Genomic DNA, 20,007 nt, shown 5'->3' with positions numbered 1-20,007 from the left:
ATGATGTTTAAAGGTGTTTCATGTTTGGTTTCATTTTTATTTTTTTGTTGTTTGTTTGGTGCTTTCCTGTTTTTTTTTTGTTTGTTTGTTTCATTCAATATTGAGCTGAGTTCCATACCCTACAAACTGCATAAATTTGTTTCCCCTTCCACATGACAGTTTGGCGTGCACGTGCGCAGGAGAGATTGAGATTAGCCCAGAGGCAATGCCGCATGAAAAAGGCGGGAAAATTTTCGCGCCAAATTGTCGAGCTGTCAGCGTCGCTTGAGATCATCGCGAGCCAAAAGCTGTGAGAACTGAGGAGCGATTTGTTTCTTCGTTCGAAAACAACTTTCGTTCGCTTGATTAATTAGTTTTTATCACTCCTTCCAAAAGTAATTCACAGTTAGGGCTAGCAATATAATTTTTCTGCGCGAATATTTTGACAAGGCTTGCTAGGGTCGAAGAAATGAGAAACCGAGATGGTATTTCTGGTCTGTTTTTCGGTTCCCTACCAAACCTCGAAGAACTTGTTGCTACAAAAGCTACCATACAGACGAATAAGGACGATGAAATAAGCACTATTCAGCCCATGTGTTGCAGGTAATATTCTTCAAATAAGCCCGATTTTACTTTGAAAGAGAACAGCACACTGGTAAACATATTGTAGACTTTAGAATCTTGTATGCTGAATATTCTACTTCATTTGCAGAGAATTAATTTTCACAGAACCCAAAATTCTTGTGTCTCCGTTTCTGGATGAAAGGAACCAGTTATTTCTCGTAACACCGGTATGTACGAAATATTTTAACTTGAGCAATATATTTAAAGCCGCAAATTTTATCGTCGTGAGAAAGTTATTTTAGCTTGTACTTGTGGATTTGACCAAATTCACGAGAGTAAATATCAAAATATAATTTCTCCTTACTGTGTAGATACATTGTCAAGCGGAAGGGTGATGAGAATTAGGAAATCATCAGCAAGGGCATGTCAATTAAGGTTACCTCCTACAAAAATTTTCCTACTTGCATGGAAAGAAAATAAATTTAGCTATCAGTATTTAACACGATAATGATAAGTTACAGAAAATTTAAGCTTATACACTTGCAGTTTCAGAAACTGAAGGGAAGTTCATTTGATAATGCAGTTTTTTAAAACTGAAACAATACAGGAACAGACAGTCAAACAAAACCCTTTTAAGGGTTTTGTTTGACTGACTGTTTCCTGTATAGTTTTCGTGTCTTCTGCAGAAGGTAACTTATGAGTCTTCACAATTTCAAGAGCTACTAGAAAGACTCAAGATACAGGTAAATGAACTCTTAGCTCCTTCATGTTTACTTTAATAAACGCATGCATTTTCCACTACTTTTAAAATTCCCGACTCTAGACGAGTGAGTAGAATTGCATCTTCACAGTGCGGCTAACTAAAAATGCAAAAGGATGTTCCAATTTATGGGGGGAACGTAAAAGAATTTTTTGAGGAGGGCTTGGTGGTCAGAAAGCTACCCAAGAATTTATGATTTGACCCCTAGCTACACTCGAAAAGAAATCCTAACTGTCATGTTTCATGGTATGTAATATTTTACTAGGTAATTGTATCAAAACATAGAAAGACTGAAATTTACCCTACTAAGACAAGTCGAATCCATGCCCGTTTTCGATGCCTATGTATCGCTCTACCATTGATCTATGAGGTGGCAAGAGTTGTTGTAAGTAATTAAATGTTTACTTGTACATGATTTCATAATCAGTCCAGTTAAATTTTTCCACGACATCCTTAACAAAATCTTATCATGGCCCACTATCTTGCATCAAAGTTAAATTAAACAACCGTGTTGCTTTTATAACAAGACAGCAGCACTGCCTGTCAGTTTGCAAGTGAGCCAGGTTAATTTATGATGGCATTGCTGTCCAGTGGCAGTCCGAGGTCTCCCCAAATGTTAGTTCTCTTTATTTTCCGTTTGTGACCAGAGTCACGAACAGTCAGAAAAAACACTTTCTAGCTCCAAAGAGGCAGAAAAGTATTGATCATTCAATAGACTTTACAGTTTCCGCAGCAGAAATCCACCCGTTTCTTTTATGTAGCAACTAATCCCCCAGGGGGGGGGGGGGAACTTCCTTATAAAAAGGACAGGGTTGTTCGTCTTACCTTTTAGGGGTTAAAAAAGCCATTTTGGTACCTCTCAGGGTCTTCAGCCTCAAAAGGTTCACAGGATCGAAGATAGCCTGTTGGTTTAGAATTGGTACCTCATAGGAGTGAAAAAAAGTTCAAGCCACGCCCACAAAGCAGGATCTCGTTTACCTGTTAGAGGTTCTTTTCAAAATTTCCGACGAGCACCCCCGTGCTTTTTGTATGGGACTCTCCCCGGGGTAATCCTTGGTCTTTAAACAAGCTTGGCTTCTTTGCAACTTTCATTTCTACGCTTGAGACGTTATAGTTTCAAGTGATGTATAACAGATGTGCTTCTCTTATGTTGACAGAGCACGGAGCAAGTGGATCTAACAAAGAGCCTGTTCCAGTTTTGCTTCTCTTTCACGATGAAACAGAAACTTGCACCTCTGTGGAACAAGGCGGGCGAGTTTCTTGTACAAGGTATTGTAAATGTCCATTTAAAAATTGGGGTTATGAGAGAAACAAGGCCTCTATTTATCATGCGTCATCTCTATAAAAAGAATTACAAAGTGTGTGTAGAGAGGTTTGCAGGAATATGTGCACGAAGGTTAGCATAGTTGATGCGACAAGATCACATCTTTTTCAAAGCCGTTTATTATCATGTCTACGGCCGTCGTTGAGCAGTTTGTTTTATGCAAGTTACGCTATGACCACCTTTCTAAGGTGTCAATAAAGGTTTCGTTCTGTTTAGTTTTGCTGAGTGGTGCAACTGAAATATCCTCCAAAGAACCCTCGCTTGTAAGCTAAAAAGATCATAAAATAATAGAAACAGTACAGTTCTGGTTCTTTCCCTGAGTGTTCTGAACCATTCATTAGCATATCAATATGCTAAACCCAGTTTTACTTAATTCTACCTGTAGGTCGTGAATTCATGCTGGAAAATTCGAAGCTAAATGCAATCAGTAAGTATTACCAAGACGGTAAATGTTGAATTTCTTGTTTGTTTTTTTTACTGATTTTCCTGCTGTATTTTTGCCAGTTACAGCTATCAGTTACACTACTTTTTACTGGAAATTGCTTCTCGTTATTGTATGTATTGCACTGATTTCAAGCTATGCTTTAATCATCACCAAAAGTTTCGAACTAGCGAGCCTATTAAGTCGGACCAGGGACTTGCTCTCCTCCGCAGAGATTTTTGGCATTGGCGCACATATAGCTGCGTGTGGGAAGATTGGGGAGTGGAAAATATAAGACGCGCGATAGACTCAATTTTCAGCCTGTTTTCACAGCTAGGTGGTCCGGCCCAAGTTCTGTTGGCTGAATCAATGGCTTTTAACAAGATTAGGACCTATAACGCGTAATATACGAGTTACGTTAACTTGAAATTTTTTGATTACTTAAAAGTTCTTTTAAGTGCTATTCAACACATTTTCCTGTACAAGTATTATTATCTCCTGTACGGAAAATAATGCCAAGAGCAAGGTGTTTCCTTCGTGAGTCTCCTTGAATCGTTAATACTTTTGTACTACGTTAGATCGCAAGTAACACTCCACTACAAGTCTACAGTAATGTTTTAATAAAATAATTCTTATAAGTGGTCATACGCATCACATCACTACGGCTTATTACAAATCAATTGACTGATATATGCATCAGATCATTGATTCTGTGTTTGAAAACTAATTGCAGCTTTGGAAGTCACTATAACTGACAAGATATGCATTGGATTGCGAGCTCGTTCATTGAAGTCGATCCCTTGCAAGGTAAGATTTCGGATACTATCCTGTAACCAAATCAGTTAAGAAATTAAAATACTCCATGCAGACGAGGTTAAAGTCGATCAAAAGTAGAAAATTTAATTGTAAAAAGGGTGCATGGTTGCTAGCGTAAACATGTCTTACCGGTGATTGCTATCAACCTATTTGCTTTTTAAATTTGTTTAGCCATCTTATTAGACTTTTAGAGTAAACAGACTGGTTTTTCAACCCATCACTAGTTGCTCTTTTTCTCGTGCATGCCATCAGTTGCATGGTTTTGTTTCCAGTTTTCGTTGGTTCGTTGCGTTGATTGTACTTGGTTAAGTCTTGTTTCTATGTTCAGTATACCTTAAGGTGATTCCCTAGTAAAAGAACCCGCCATAGATTTCCGATGTAACTTGGTACGCTGTTGTTACAAGACAAGGAGATATTAAAAACGTAGTAAAAAGAGGGGATCACCATGCTTGTTTTCACGCCACATTGCTGACAAATAAGGTTATTTAGGTGACTTTTGGTAATTTCCGTGCGCAACAAATACGCTCGATTATTTTTCAATGCAGCGTATTATATCGCATAGAGTTTGACTTTCTTTGATTGTTTATTCATCTACGTTCTAGAACAACTGTCTTCAAATACCCTGCATTTTTTTATCCTTTACAGGAAACATAATTTGGACATGCGCTATTGGGCCCTTTATATCTCCCTCTGAAGTATTTATTTCATTTGCCAAAAAAGTAGCCACAGATTTCTGCTATTTTTTTTGTCAGTTATTGAGGATATTGTTCTCATTGAAATAATGAAATAAAAATGGGGGTCACCGCGCTCGTTTAAGAGAAAAGGAGCATTTATTTCGCTATCCAGCTTAGTTTGAGGGAAATCTCTTACATTTTGTACGCGCAAGCGCTCACGTGCGCGCGCTAATGACGCGGAAATCGTGAGCAGTAGGGATGCGCAATGCAATACTAAGGAATCACCGTAAGAGGCACAGGGCTGAAAACAAAAACATATTCTTTGGATTTCAGCCGGAGCATTTCACTGCGTCAACAAGAGCACTTGACGAATTTAAAAGCAACAGCGATGCTCTGATAAGTGATGCCGCTATTGTTGACGATTTGTGTTATGTGTTGCCGAGGTAAGTAATCTTTTTGGTACCTAAGATTCTTTTAAACCAAGAGATCGCACAGGACTTCATCACAACATTACTGTTTCAAATTTTTCAGCTTGAAAAAGGGAAGAATATTTAGCATAACTCACCAACTACCAGAAGGCTGTCCGTTCGCAAGTTACGAAGAACTAAGAAAACACTGGAAACTAATGGTACGTAGGGCAAGAATTTGTAAGACATGATGGGACAAAAAAATGCAAGGAAGGTTGATTTTTTTCAGTTCTCGTCTAAAATTTATTACATAAATGCGATGAGCATTGAAATGTACAGTGGAACCCCATTCATATGGACACCAAAGGGACATGATAAAGTGTTCGCATTATCCAGTTGTGCCCGCGTATTAAGCGGGTTAATTTAAGGGAAAATATATAATAGCTTTTTAGTTGTCGGACAAGGAAAAGTGTCCGCTATTAGCGGGTGTCCATAGAGCGGGGCTTCACTATATCTAATTTATCTCATGCCGTGAATTCGACGGGGAACTCGTTGGAAAATTGAAGTTGTGACGGGTACAAGAAAACATTGCTCCACACAACCAGCGTAACCACGTTATGCAACAAATCTAGATACAATACTTATGTTTTGCATGTAATCAAAAAATGACGCAATATCGACATCAGTATTGCCACCTGGCAGTTAGACTTAGTCTGACTTTTAGAAACTTGTCCAGCAGCGAAATCCGAGTTCAGAAAGAGAAAAAATGTCATCAAAAACTAAGTGTGAAGAACGCGGAGAGAGGAGCGCTATCTCGACCTTCGCACGGGGCTACCTGCAACCGCGAAGGATTTGCTCGAGAAAGTCTTCCTAACTGTGAATGTAATACTTTCACGCTTTTACTTCACTTTGCCCCCACAGTACGGATACAGACTACCATCCGAAGAAAAGGTTTTCTACAACGTGCATTTCTACTACATTAAGGGAAAAATATTTACGTATCCTTTAGTCCGGCCAAGTATAGCTAAGTATTTACACAGCGTAAAAGAGTACTTAGATATATAATTACGCTGCGTCTAATTCTTCATCACCGTTCCTCTTTCATCTCGCATTCAACGAGTGAAAATTCCGGCTCACAATAAAACGCCTTAATCTTATCTTTTTTTACCCAGTAATAACTTACCCTTGGTCTCTGGATACAGAAACCGTGTGCTCAATAACTATTTACTGCAAATACTCTTTTGCCAGGGAGTACATGAAGACCAAAATCATGATCAAAATCTTAACAAAAACCATCCAGATACCCCGCAAGCTGTATTCGTAGCAGTCAGGTTCTGGTGTCTTCTCGCTGTGATCATCAACTAATTTTCAGTTCGTTTCTTAGAGACCTATCGTGTCGCATGCCAGCTGTATGCGGGACACCCCTGGCTTTCACCTCTTCTCCACTCTACCCAACAAGCATGCTTCAACAGGCTACCCATGCAAACCACAGTAACTTAACCAGGACCGCGCCTCCTAAATTCAGCCACTGTAGACCCTTTGCCATTCACCGTTCGCAGGACACTACAAGACAGAGAGAAATTTCTCCTTCAGCGTCCCAGCTGAAATTGTCTCAAGCATCTTCTCAAATACAATCCCCAAGAGTGGATAGCAATGCTGTTAATCAACCAAGCACTACACCCATTGCTACACCGTTATTTCCCCGATCATCAACACCTTTTGTGCCTCGTTTCACCAGCAACCGCGTTTTTCGCTCCGATGGCCCTGAACGAACAGCATCTGGCAACATAGTTAGCTCTTCTGTCTCTGACGCGCAAATTATACCCATGCTCCCGAGGAAACGAGAGCAGAGTCATGTCAGACAACCAGTAACAGATAAAAACAGCGGAAAAACGGTAACTCTCACAAGAGGAGTTGCACCAAAAGTGACAACGTCTGTCTCAACAGAGCCTAGGGTTCGTAACACTGTACACTCACAAAAAGCTTCATCTCCAGTTTTGACCCTAAACTCATCCCAAACGGTAGATCGGGAAAAGATGGAAACTGCATTTGAAAGGAACAATGTGCGGCTTGGCCATACCCTACCTGAAAAAAGAAGCTGCCAAACACAAGAAAGCAATACGATGGGACGAGGGATAAATAGAGAAACAACACAAAACACGAGGGAAATTCCTTTATTAACCTTAAGTCAGGGGCAAAAGGCTCTTACGAGAGTCTTCAGTGAACCATCATATAGCAAGCATGACATAACTTCAGCGCGGAGCCCTAGTTCGTCGACGCAAGTGTCAAAGTGTTTACCCCAGACAAGGCCTGGACTTATAATAAGACGGCAAGCGCCTATCATTCACAATCCTTCAGCTTCGTTAGCAGGCAACGCAACTCATGGGCTTCCGGGAGACACTGCCAGTCCAAATATTGAGCAACGGGGTCAGCAGGAGGAAAATCATTCATTGCTGAAAGGTACCCTTACGAACAGACTTCCCAAGTCATTAGCAAGTTCTACGGAGCACGTCCGAGGGTTGAACATCCCCAACCAGTTGTTTGAGCCTTTTGATTTAACTACTTTGATTCAATCAAGGCCTGACTTAGCAAGAAAGAGACAGGTACGTTGTTATATACGTATTTGCTCTGTTTTTAATCCTTTAACATCTAATTTATCCTTAGAATATCGGCATATTACTGTCAAGAAGACACGAAACAGAAAGCTAGCAATAGTGGTTTGGTGGTAATCACTTAATCCTGTTCTTGTCGCTTGGGACATAAGGCCATAGGTTTGTCATCTCCAAATTCTCAGAGCTATAATTTAAAAACAATTCTTAGCAAGGGCTCTCAGAAAGCGTAATCGTAAGATGACAGCCTTGCGCCGTGGACTAGCATCCCTCCCAAGGGGAAGTAGCAATACTCTCAGTTAGCTACTTCATGCTGATAATCGTTTTATATTGTTCTTATTGTAGATCAATGGCTTCCCAAACGATGACACACCTTCAAAAAAACCCAGATCAAAGCCTAAGCTTCAAGAGAACGTTGATGTAAGAGAGTTGGCCCTACAGGATCAGGTAAATCAGTATTCATTGCCTTTTTCTAGATCTGCTAAATTAAATTGTTGACTTGTACGACTGTGAGTTGGGCGGTGGGCTCCGGATCGAGCGAACCTGTTTCCAGCCCTCACGGGCAGCCCTAGGGTCAGTGTGTTGTTGTGTCATTGGTCAAGACAGTGCAGGGTCTTAGTGTTGTTATGTTCTTGGTCAAGACAGGGCGGGGTCATAGTGTTGTTGTATTCTTGGTCAAGGCATTTGTAAGTTAGCCTTCAGAACAGGCGGATTAGCAGGGCAGAAAGCGAAACGCGATACACGAGCGCGGAACGCGACCACTCGCGCGAAGTCACAGTGCCTTGATAACGTAGACTTTATATCTAATTCAGCTCAGCAAGGTAAACAGCGTAACGTTAGCTGACTGGCTCAAGAAGAGAGGTGTCGCTGTGAAAACTAAAGACAAGAAAGCAGAGCTGGCCAGTAAAGTCAGGCAGTATCTTGCACTCATCCAACATGAAAAATAATCATTACCAAGATGCTATCATTGTCCATCAGCTGGGAAAAAAGTAGGTCATCCACGATATTCCTCTCGGGATAGAAATCCGTGTGATCTGTCCACACGCATGAAAGCTCATGCGACAATGTTTGGAATTGAAAACTCTTCGCGTATATGTACATATCCACAGGGGCTTACAGTAAAAAACAAACACTTAATTAATCCTTAATAAAGCCATGTACAAAACGTTATACAAAAATTGTGCATTGCTTGCATTCTGCCCTCTGGATTGATCTACGACGAAGTGCAAGACAAATGTCGCAACCCACAAGATTTACACCTCCATGTTTCATTATTAGCAATTTTAAAACTTATTCTAACTTGGCTTCAACCATAGGTGCAATAAAACAGAAGAAATTGTATCCAGGTTGTATTTCCTTAGCTTCAGAGCCTAGTTTGAATTGTAAAACATCGAACTTGGCTTAAATGGAAAAGTTGTCTTCCTAGTTTGAAATCAGCTAGACTGCTGGCAGTCTGTTTTTCTCTCGAAATTCAGTAGGAGTTTTGAGGCGAGACGTTTTGGCTAAAGGGGAATGGGACGAGACATGGACGCGGCACGCACGTGAAGAAAAACGGTTTTTTCTCGTCTCGCCTTCTTCCGTACTCGGCCATACCGCTGTTGCCCCGCCTTCATCCCTACTCGGCCACCGCCATAGCGCCCTTTTGCGTTCGCTATGACTGCACACTCATCCTAGTGACCCTTAAAGCAAAAAACCGGCTGCCAGCAGACTAGAAATCAGCAGGTTTTACCTGACACGGTCGGGGGATAAGTACCAGTTGATGACGACATAAACTGAGCCCACGCTTCAGTTTGGTCAGTCCTCGAAGTTGTTAGGCAACATTGCGTCATGCTGTCATGACAGGTTTTGAAGTACTCATCAGTATTCGTGCTAGTTTGTGACTGGATACTAAGAATCGGAAATATTTCGAGTGCTGCAACGAAGCCGGATTTACCGAAAATGAAACTTTTTCCCCCGACTGTAGAGCCGTTAGAGTTATGAGTACACAGTTCAATGCAGGATGCAGGATATCGACCTTTTGATGTCTTTTTATTGATATGCCTTTTTACAGACTAAAGGTCTATATATTTGTTGTGTTCTTCCATTTCCGAGACACTTGCATTTACATACACGAAACGTGATGAAGCTTCGGCATCACAATTCACTTATTCACAATTGAAAGCATTTTACTGACGATCTTCAAGAGACATCCAGGAGTTACTGTGTTAGCTATTTTTATATTTACATGACTCATTCAATCTTTGATAACACTGAACTGAAGTAAACTGAAGATAACATCTACAATAAAGAGATAATCCTTCAAAGCAGCTTTGGACATCCTTGAGTCTCCGATGTTAATATTTTCCCTCTTACTTCTAGTTTAAGTTTATAGCATCCATAAACTGATGTTAATGAGACCTGAGAGACAATATCTCAAAGTCAGGCACACATTCTGCATTGTAACACTTTATTTCAGAGACATGTAACACTATGAACCTCGTGTCATGCGCATAAGTAAATCCCAGTAACATAGGTAACATGCCACCAATTCCTGATCTCAAAGTCCATCAGGGATTCCCAGTTGAAAACAATCACCCCCTTTGGATATCACAACAAACCTTTCATTTCCTAAGTAAAGTCACTGTTATCTACATCTGTAAAAGACAGTGTATCAATGGTTCCAGTCATGTCTCTCACATGTCCACCTCATGCCCCTGACCTCTAGTCAAGTACACGCTCCTCGTTGTATTCAGTCTTCTCGTTTGTGCCGATCCTTCGCCACTGATTTTTCTTTTACCCTCCCACACTCCCATGACTGGGACCCTTGCTCTACACATCTGAACCCCTGATACTACGCTTTAGGACCATCTTCAAGCGAATAAACAAAATCATTTAGATCTATAGAAATGTTCACCATGAATAAGGCTAATAATCTGTCTCCCCCCCCCCCAAAAAAAAAAAATGGGGGCAAGCTTTGACACTACAATTCAGAATGTCGTGTATAGATACTGAACATTACTATTCCGCTACTTTTAGAAAAACATTTATCCATATATACTTATGATATCATTTGCTTAGTATAAAATAATAATAATAATAATAATAATAATAATAATAATAATAATAATTATACCATTAATGGCTATAGGCTAGGGTTATCTGTCTCCTAGCAAGCCTTAGACCTTACCATTCAGGGTGCAATGAACAGAGACTGTATTTTGGTTACTTTCTGTTGTTTGTTATTAAAGGACGGTGGCAGGGAAGTGCACCCATTAGCTGCACTTTACCCCACAGTAAGGCTCTAGCCCACTGGAGACAGGTCCGGAGAAATTACCTATTCCAAGGTGGCTACCCCCGGTACCACCTGATCTGTACTCCCCCCAGGAGGGGCTCCCCCTCCTGGTTCCCTCAGTCCCCCGGGACTGTGGGATATGGGCCTCACCCCTGGAGACAGGTCTGGAACTTTTATTCCAGGGTAGCTACCCCCGGTACCACCCGATCTGTGCTCCCCCAGTAGGGCCCCCTTCCTGGGCCCCTACTCCCCAGTCGTCCTTCCCTACCACCCAAATTTTACCCACAGCCAGTGTATTATTTCCTAAATGTAGTATCGTTAGTGGAAGCTAAGACGAAGCCTCGAAAGAGGATCATTAATTGTAATTAACAAAAAATCGCCGCTAGTCCTCGCAAATGTCGCATAGGCGTTAGGCTGCTTCCACAGCACTTCGATAGCACCACCAAAAAGACAAGTTGGCGTGTGTGTGTATAATGCTTTCTATGTTTTGTCTTGTTCAGCTAACTGCACTGAGGCGGGGTGCTAACCATTTAACAAGAAATTCCGAGGATTTGAGTTGGAAAGCAAATGGGGCAGTAATTTTTCGGAAATTCTAGACTACCTCCAGAGGATCACCTCTTCTTTTGTTCGGAATGGAACGGTGGAAATTTCATCACCATTTGCTGAATTCCCCAGTTTCCAGTCTCTCGTCGACGGAACATAATAACGACAAAACGAATTACAAATGGTAAGCGCAGCCTCGGTCTGTTAGTTTGCTGAATTATAAAAATTCCTTATCATTATTCAATGGTTATCTCAAAAAGTTAACTGCGATAAAAGGTAAGCACCCTGTTTTTAAACGAAGTTTTACTAAAAACAAATTATTTTCGCGCGCTCATTAACAGAGACAACTTTTATGCTAGCCACAATTGGTTACGTTTCCACAGGCTACCCATGAAAAGTTACCTCGTTTCTTACAATCTTCAAGATGGTTGCCATTTAAACTAGAGGGGAGAGGCCAGCCTCGTACCCTGTTGCTATTCACGTGTCGTTTTGGGGGAGAGAAAACAGTTGGATACTAGGGTGGATTAAGGCGCACGGGGTGTCATGAGAAGGGTCGAAGGAAAAGTAGTTCATTTTACCCGCCTCTTTCCATAACGTCCCGCGCGTTCCACTCGATCCAGACCGCTTTCTCTTTAAAACAATCCAATTTTTAAAAAAAATTGAATAGCTTCTGGGTACAAGTCTGGGAAAAGGCCCTCTCCCCTACTGAAATGGCAACCACCTTACAGATTACCGAAAGAGTAATAAAGAAGTTAGCGCGAATGGCGAACTCACGGCAGGACTATATGCGAGGAGCTTAATTAATAGATCTCTTACAGTATCTCTGTAAGTAAATCTGGTCATTTGTGTGGAGACATTACCAAATGATCATAATTTCACAAAATTTAAAGAATTCATGGAATGTTAAGGTAAGTGTGACTACCACTTAGGTGAAAATAAAAAGCTATTACTAAGCAATAATATTGAGTACTTTAACGCAAATACGGAGTAAAGCATTCAAACAATGTAACAGTTTGGTAATTGTTAAGTTTTTCCATCCTAGTTATACTGTTTTAAAGAAAATTGGTAGAACCCAACTATTGTAGGGCTGTCAAAGTGTAATTATGCAATCAGAAGAAAGCAAAAAGATCATGACCAGAGCAGTCCGTCAGTGGAGCGAAATCGTATTTTTTATGGTATGAAAACCGAGTCATAAGAACGGTTCACATATTGACTGCTAACAAGGCTGTCCAACGGCAAGGTATAAAATTTACCGTGTCATAATTACAAAGCCGCAGTTTGAGTCAAAAGCCAATATAATCGAAATATAAGTCGGTTGCAACGGATGTGAGTGACAGCTGATTGTGCAAGACCCACGAGTGTCTCTTGAATTATATTTTTACTCTCCACCAGGCACGTGCTCAGTAACATTATGAAATACATCTATGTTTAGTCTCTTTAACTTCAAACCCTGAATGAAATCATGTTGAGATGAGGAGAACTTGATTTGACGCTATTATTATCTTGCTCGTAACAAGTTGAACTTCAAAATTGATTCGTAAAATCGCGAATGTTTGGTTATAAGTGATCTATGAAGCCAAAACAATAAGATGGTCTACGAAAACAACTCTTTCAGCCTTTAAATTTGTGCTGAAACCAGAACTTCCCTTTCTAGACGTTTCGTTCGCAACACTACTGAAACACGAATAGCAATTTAAAGTTCACAGTTGAAATGTATTTTCGGCAAAGCGCACACGACCGGATAGGAGCCGACGTCTTTGCCCTTCAGTGTCCATTACAGAGTGGCCAAATATCCACCATGTGGTGGAAACGCGGGTACAACATCTTTTTTACAACGTGTTGTTCCATGCGATATTGTTCTACCGCTTTAAGAGCCTCCTAAGCGGAAAATGTGTCGATGGAGTGGTCAAACCCGCGCTTCCTGTAAATTACCAACCCCATCGCATTCACTGCTTTCCTTCTTTCCAATGAGCGGGTTGTGATTTAAGATATCATATCTATCGTAAATTACGAACATCAATTTTCAGGGCAGTAGAGAAGAACAATACATTCTGCGCATTTCTAGAACGCTTTATGCTAAGTGACTTGGAATGTATATAAGCATGGAATTTTCAAAATTTAAGCCATTAGCCCAAGTAGTTTGTACAAAATACGAGTTCTAATCGAATAATCTCTTGATTGGAAGCTGAAGATTAAACCTAGTGGTGTTTTGCCACGAATGTTCAAAGTGTTGACGACAAAAACCCTTGACTTTCGCTGAATCCCTCACGACAGGCGCCGTTGGTTTTTCGGGTCATTAGTTAACAAAAGGGGCCCCTTTCACAAAAAAAAAAAAAATAATAAATCGAAAAAGCACTTAAAGTGTAACATCAAAACAAGCTCCTTAACAGACAATCGCATGTTAATGTAATGAATAGAACTTTATGGACTAATTTTACTTTATCTCGAGAAAGGTCCCCAGAATTTAACTCTTTTATTCAATATCGTTACATTCTCAAGAGGACAGACGGGAGAATAAAGAATCTTGAATCTCTTGAATAAGTGATGTACCGACAAATTGTCTCGACACAAATGCAGAGTAATATGTGGCAATCAGAACGACAAAATTGATGTTTTGGTTGGGTAGTAAATGCATGGTTTACGAACCATGCGCTTTGAGTCAAAGTTTGAAAACTGAAAGATAATTATATCAATTTCCAGTGGCAAACAAGTGGATAGAAACGTTAAAAATAGATTTTCCTTAATACCACGGGTCTATTAAGCTAACCTCAAGCAGTTTTAAGTGTCCACAAAGACTTGCTGTCTATCGATGGTAAATTAATTAGCTCTGTACGTAACCATGATGTTGTTCTTTTTGTTCTTAACAAGAACCCTTAGGGCAAGTATTCCTTCTCGAAACACTTCACAGGAAGCCGGTTCCTCTGCGTAATAACATCCTCTTGAAATTCACCCAAGCGACCCAAATGTTCCAAAAGCCATAACAATAAGTGCTTTGTCATGGGCTTCAACAACGCAAATCAATACCTTTGCTCCATAAAATGACCGATGTTCTCAGATTCTGCGGCCAATTTAACAAACGAAACACCCGTGTAAACGAGAACAATAAACAAGCAATAGGGATACATACGACGGGCAGTCGAGGGAGAAGAGCAAAACATGAACGGAGAAAAATGACCAGTTTCTTAGTTGCTTGAACAAATTGTCGGCGCTCAAGTATCTGAATGAAGTACGAACTCCTCCTAGTCAGTCTGAGGAAATGAAAAGCTTTGCCAGAAACCCCTTTAGCTCCAATTTCAGTGGCTGGAAAGATTTCCAATGTTAAACAAATTTGATCTGCACTCTTGTTTTCTGTAAGCATAACCCTGCAAAAAAATTCCTGTAGCAAATTATTTTAAGACCACTAAAACGATAGCTGATTTCGCAAGCTAAAGCTTCAAGATGTCTCTTTCCCGAGGAGGTCGATCTGCCGTTCATAAGCTTGTCAGATTTACTTCCCACTTTTACTTCGTCTCCAGTATTTGCGCGGCCAATTTTCGTCTTTTGCTCTCTCTCTCTCACCCTAAAAGATTGGGCTAAATTTTTTGGACAATTATTTTACTTTGCATTTGAAATGTACTTTAGCTGATTCTGGGCAGAAGATGGCTAAGTCTGCTCGCCCTTTGTAGGTCACCGATTTCAGTAACTGGCGCGAATTTGACGATTGTCAGCCAAGGAACTTTTACACACAGTATTGTCGGTTGTGGATAAACTCGAGAAAATGTTAGGTTCCATCATGCAGAGTACAAAATGTAGTTTGCATTTCAAGAAGTATAGTGTTACTTTGTTTCTCTTTATTTTACAATATTAAGCAAACATTAACACGACTTAAAGTCCTTAAAAAAAAGGAAATAAACCGATGGCTGTACATCAAATCTTTTTAACTCGACTTATCCAATGCAACAAAATGGTTCCTCGAGTAAGTTTATGAAGTTTACGAAGTTCAGTAAAATTGTGTTGCATACTCTATGATGTTATGAACTTTTCAAGAGCATCCTTAATAAACCTTAACTTTATGTCTCCAATTTGCGACATGGCATCCCCAAAATGCTCACAAAACCTCTTGATATGCATGGTAGAATTTCACGGACAATGACCTCGATCACATCAAAAACATGCAAAGAAAATCAGTATCCTTTCGGTAGCTTTAGGGACTTTATAGAATGAGCAGTTGCAGATGTATACAATTGCTCGTACCTCAAAAAGAATGGTACTTTATTCAAGATAAAGCCAAAATGTTATTTCTCGCGTACCAACAAAATGCGCTTATTTCTAATAAATCAAAAAACTCAAAACTAACTTAAAGTTGTAATGGCCGTACTTTGGGCACGTAAGTCCAGCTGTGGTTAATGTTTTACACTCTCCAACTTTTGCACTCAGTTTTTAGTAACAGCACGTACATTCATGAAATTCACCCGTGTGATCTATTGCGTGCCGTAAACGTCTCACGGCGGTAGCTCCACGCGGGAAGCTCGTACAGACGGCGCGTAATGGCGGCACGCCTCTTATGGCGGACTTCTTGAGGAAGCAATTTTGTTGGAAGGCAATTTCGTTCAGTTATAAAAAGACACTGTATAGTCCTGAGGAGTTCGTTATTAAGGACACGAACCTTTTTATTATCATTATTACTACTATTATCATTATGATTGTATCTGAGTTGTTTCGTTTCCTTGTTCTCTCTTCGCTCTATATAGCGCATGTGTTCTTTTGTTCCTTAGTGAAAGACCGTGAATTAAATCATTTGGCTAAATAACAGAGGGTCGAACAAAGGATCGCTTGCACACTTACAAAAGACCACATTGTAAAAATCCCTGTTACTACTGCTTTCTTTAAACACCGACACGATTTTCATTTTCCAGTGACAAAGAAACATCTAAATGACGTTTTCATTATCCATTGTTAACTAAAATATAAGCACATTTCTCACACATTTGGGAAATAAAAAGCCATATTGAGATGAATAAAGTTTATACTTCAAAAAAAAAAAAGCTTACATTGGATTAACAGTGTTGTAGTCACAGCACATCCTCGTTGTTCGATCGCAAATCGTTTACTTCATTCTTTCAGCCTATCCATCGACAGCCTCGCTAGTTGGAGAGTGGAGGAACAAACATTAATTCAAGTCTACCTAGGTTTTATACGGCGTCCTTGATTTTCGAATGTTTCCCTTCTCCTCTAACCTTCTCAAAAATCGATACTCGCTTAAAAGCTCGTGTATTCGCCAAAGCGTTTGTTCTAATTAACTCAGTTATATCGGCAAAATAGTAGAGTGAATATGTAACACACGCTGCTTGACACTTGGTGAGCAAACACAACATACAGTGCCAAGCTCTTCTCACTTCATGCGTTTATTGCAAGATTAAATAGTGACAGCATCAGGGCACTTTATAACTCTGTTTTGACAAGCAGTCACTGTGCCCAGTCCTAGGCACCCTCAGAATAAGCGTAGCCATGTGGAAACTCTCCTTACGAACCCGACCATCGAGATTACGAACGGTTCATTTAATCCCAAAGAACTCTGAATTCATATAGTCTATACGGCTTCTATAACACAAACACGTCCCTTTGGTTTGCCACTTAGACGTCCATATTAAAGAACTCCCATTTCATACCTTTCAATTTTTTGGCCAAAACGCCGGTTAATGAAATTAAGAATTCAAGGAAACTGATGTTCGCTCGTGTGACGCGCACTTTCGCGCGAAAGGGAGAGTAAATTTCTCACTTTGTTGTAAGCTTTATTCTCATAGAGATACTGCAGCGAGGAATGATGTTTTCCGTGACTTCATGCCTCCCACTTCGTGCCTCATTACGCTACTAAGTGTTTAAGTGACACAACAGCGTGAAACAAAGGAAGTTATGTTTTTACTGCACGTTGCGCGGGTTATAATGTTTAAACAAGCCGTATGTGATACCTTGTTCTGACAGCTGTACATTGAGCTGTTTAACTTCCCGGTGTGTCTGGACTTCCTGTTGCGTTTAAATTAGAATTAAATCACAACATTAAACGCTCCCCCCCAAGGTGACCGTCAATTGCCAAAGATCATGTTTCACAGTAGGCACGCGATTTTTTCCACGCAGAAGTCACGTTTATGTCGAATGAAAACCAACACCGGAACTTATAAACACCCATTCGAAGGAACTTCCTTGCTTTCGCACAAGGCAGGCTTTGAAATTAACTGGTATTGAAAGCGGAGACACTTTCACGCGTCCCTCTTTTGTTTCGCGCGCGAACAGTTTCATTTCAACTACAAACAGAGCGTATCAACCCAGTTAGCTTTAAACCAAATTGCTTCTGTGTAGCTTAAATAAGAAGTCGTCGAGTGCCCTCAGCTTACTATAGCGTGTCTCTCTCGCGCGGACGTCACGTAAAATGAAAGCATTATTCACTACTTTGTGCGTATCGTTTGTTCACAATATTTCGAGCGCAATGTCGCTTGTTAAGTTGAAAATAGTAATCTTTCATTCAAGACCATCCAAGATTTGTTTTGCTTGAGTTTCTGTATGTTCGTTCCCTCTCAATCTCGAAGAATGGCTAATTAAGACCAGTGCATAATGGTCAAAATTTTATAAAAACAATTCCAATGAACTTTCACTGACAGAATCTAAATAGCTCTTTTACACAGTTATAAAAACAGTTCAAAACAATAGAAGAAATTCACAACTGAAAAAGGACGAAGAATTCAAGATAAATCAAGCCCAGCTCGTATAATAAGCTTTTTCTTTTCAGAGGCGAGAGGAAATAAAAAGTTTGAATGAACAACAGGCACACCTTGTTGTAACTGTTACAAGAGGTTACAAACTCTCGTAGTATAGCTGAATTACTAAGAAGTGATATTGCGCGATAGTCTTCGAAGCCAGTTAAGTCACATCATGTAAGAGAGATTCTTTATATCAAGGAAAATCGTCAAGTGATATGATAGATCACTGGCTAGAGAAACAGTAAAGAGGAGATAACAAGCCATAACAGAACAAGGACAGCTAGAAACGGGGATAATTAAAATCGATTGTAAACCTCCAAATACTATTATTTCCCAACAAGCTGACAGATTACAGATTATGTTGCATTTCGCACCTTTTTTCCTAATTATATAGCTTATATACAGTCAACTGATTCTTTTAAGACTGTTAGTGTCCCTAAAGTTTTAATAGACTTAAGGTTGCCACTGATCAAAGCTGAAAAGATGATAGGAGTTTAACATTGGAGACTAGAATTAAGGCCCCATACGGTGTTATTTACAAACAAGACCGCTGTTTATCAGACACTTAACGAAATTGCAACACCGCGGGGAATCAAGAACACGACCGTAATATCCTTTGTGCAAATCTGTTACTTAGTTTAGCACATTTTTTACCCAAAGAATCACATGGCATCCATGAACAAATATCAAGCTACAATGTTGAGTAACTTGACTTCTTTAAGTGTTAGGTCACTAACTCAACGCTAGAATTAATATCAGTAAAGTTTACCAATATTCCTCTTTCTTGAACAAAAAAAACTATTTCTTCGTCGTTTTCGAAGAACGAAAATACTTGCGCGGATCCCTTAAACCTTTATCAACTTTTTAGCCCTTCCATCAGATATCAGGACCTCCCGCCGAAAGATGTTGACGATTATTTTAAAATCCTGATCATGATGTGATCGCAACGGCGAAAACGCCACGTGCTCGCACAACACGCGACTATTCGATAGGTGTCGTAACAGACACCTGCCTATTATCACAACAAATGAATTGAAATGGGTTTTTGATCTTCTGCTCGACAACCTCAAAATCGTCCGTTTGTTTGCTTGACAATAATTAATATAATGAGGGTAATTTTGTTCCACGTGGGGATTCTCTTTCCACGGAGCTCGAGATAAAGTGATAATTACTGGACAATGTGGTTAAGTAAACAGAATCTTTAACGTGGTAGTTGTATTAGAAAAGTTACGGTTACAAAACAAACTGGTTGTGACAACAACATCACCGCCAAAAGACGCTAAAAAAAACCACACAAGTGATTTATACAATAGCTTTTTTGAACAACTTAACTTTTACTGTGTACTTAGAACAGAAAGCTGAAGACAATACAAAACAAAAGCACCAGGAATTTCTTTGCGCTGTATGCTCTGATGATTGTATTTCGCAGAACAGTTACAAAGAATTGGCAAAATGAGGCGGAGTGACAAACACATTGATAAGTCCGCCTTCAACCTGTTACAATTCCAACTTTTCAATGACATCTTTCCTGAAAAACTTGGATAAAAAACATCTACCATTCCTCTAAGCTAGCAATTTCATAGCATTTAAAATTTATCGTTCTAGCCGAGTGCCTTCTTCCATTTTGACTTTTAAACTGGCGCTGGGTGTATAGACTCCATCACAAAAGTGTGTAAACAATTTATTTACGTGTTCTGAAAGCTGAAAAATTAAAAAAGGGTTTCTAAACTTGTATAATAACAATAATATTTACCACAGGAAACTCTCTCACCTACCGGTGATATAAAGAGAGGTCCTGTTCTAAATATTATCATTTGTCACATAAATATAGGAATAAAACATAAAATAATGCAGAAAGAACAAGAAATTACATAACTGAGAATGATTCCAAAAATTCACATTTGA

The 20,007-nt window shown here is 39.8% G+C and overlaps 1 protein-coding gene across 1 annotated transcript; it reads left to right on the top strand.

Annotated features, from left to right (window-relative positions):
- Positions 1-418: 418 nt before the first annotated feature.
- Positions 419-15,324, top strand: LOC145466290 (uncharacterized; the record flags this gene model as incomplete). The annotated part of the gene is made up of 12 exons (XM_081449997.1): positions 419-582; positions 692-770; positions 1,230-1,286; positions 2,461-2,572; positions 3,013-3,054; positions 3,782-3,855; positions 4,872-4,981; positions 5,070-5,166; positions 5,867-5,943; positions 6,246-7,548; positions 7,900-8,001; positions 8,367-15,324. Coding segments are annotated over 12 exons (2,352 nt in total), but the record flags the coding sequence as incomplete, so codon positions are not given.
- Positions 15,325-20,007: the final 4,683 nt, after the last annotated feature.

Source organism: Orbicella franksi, chromosome 13 (assembly GCF_964199315.1).
Source record: "Orbicella franksi chromosome 13, jaOrbFran1.1, whole genome shotgun sequence".
Lineage (NCBI taxonomy): Eukaryota > Metazoa > Cnidaria > Anthozoa > Scleractinia > Merulinidae > Orbicella > Orbicella franksi.
This window is presented reverse-complemented; position numbering and strand designations above follow the sequence as displayed.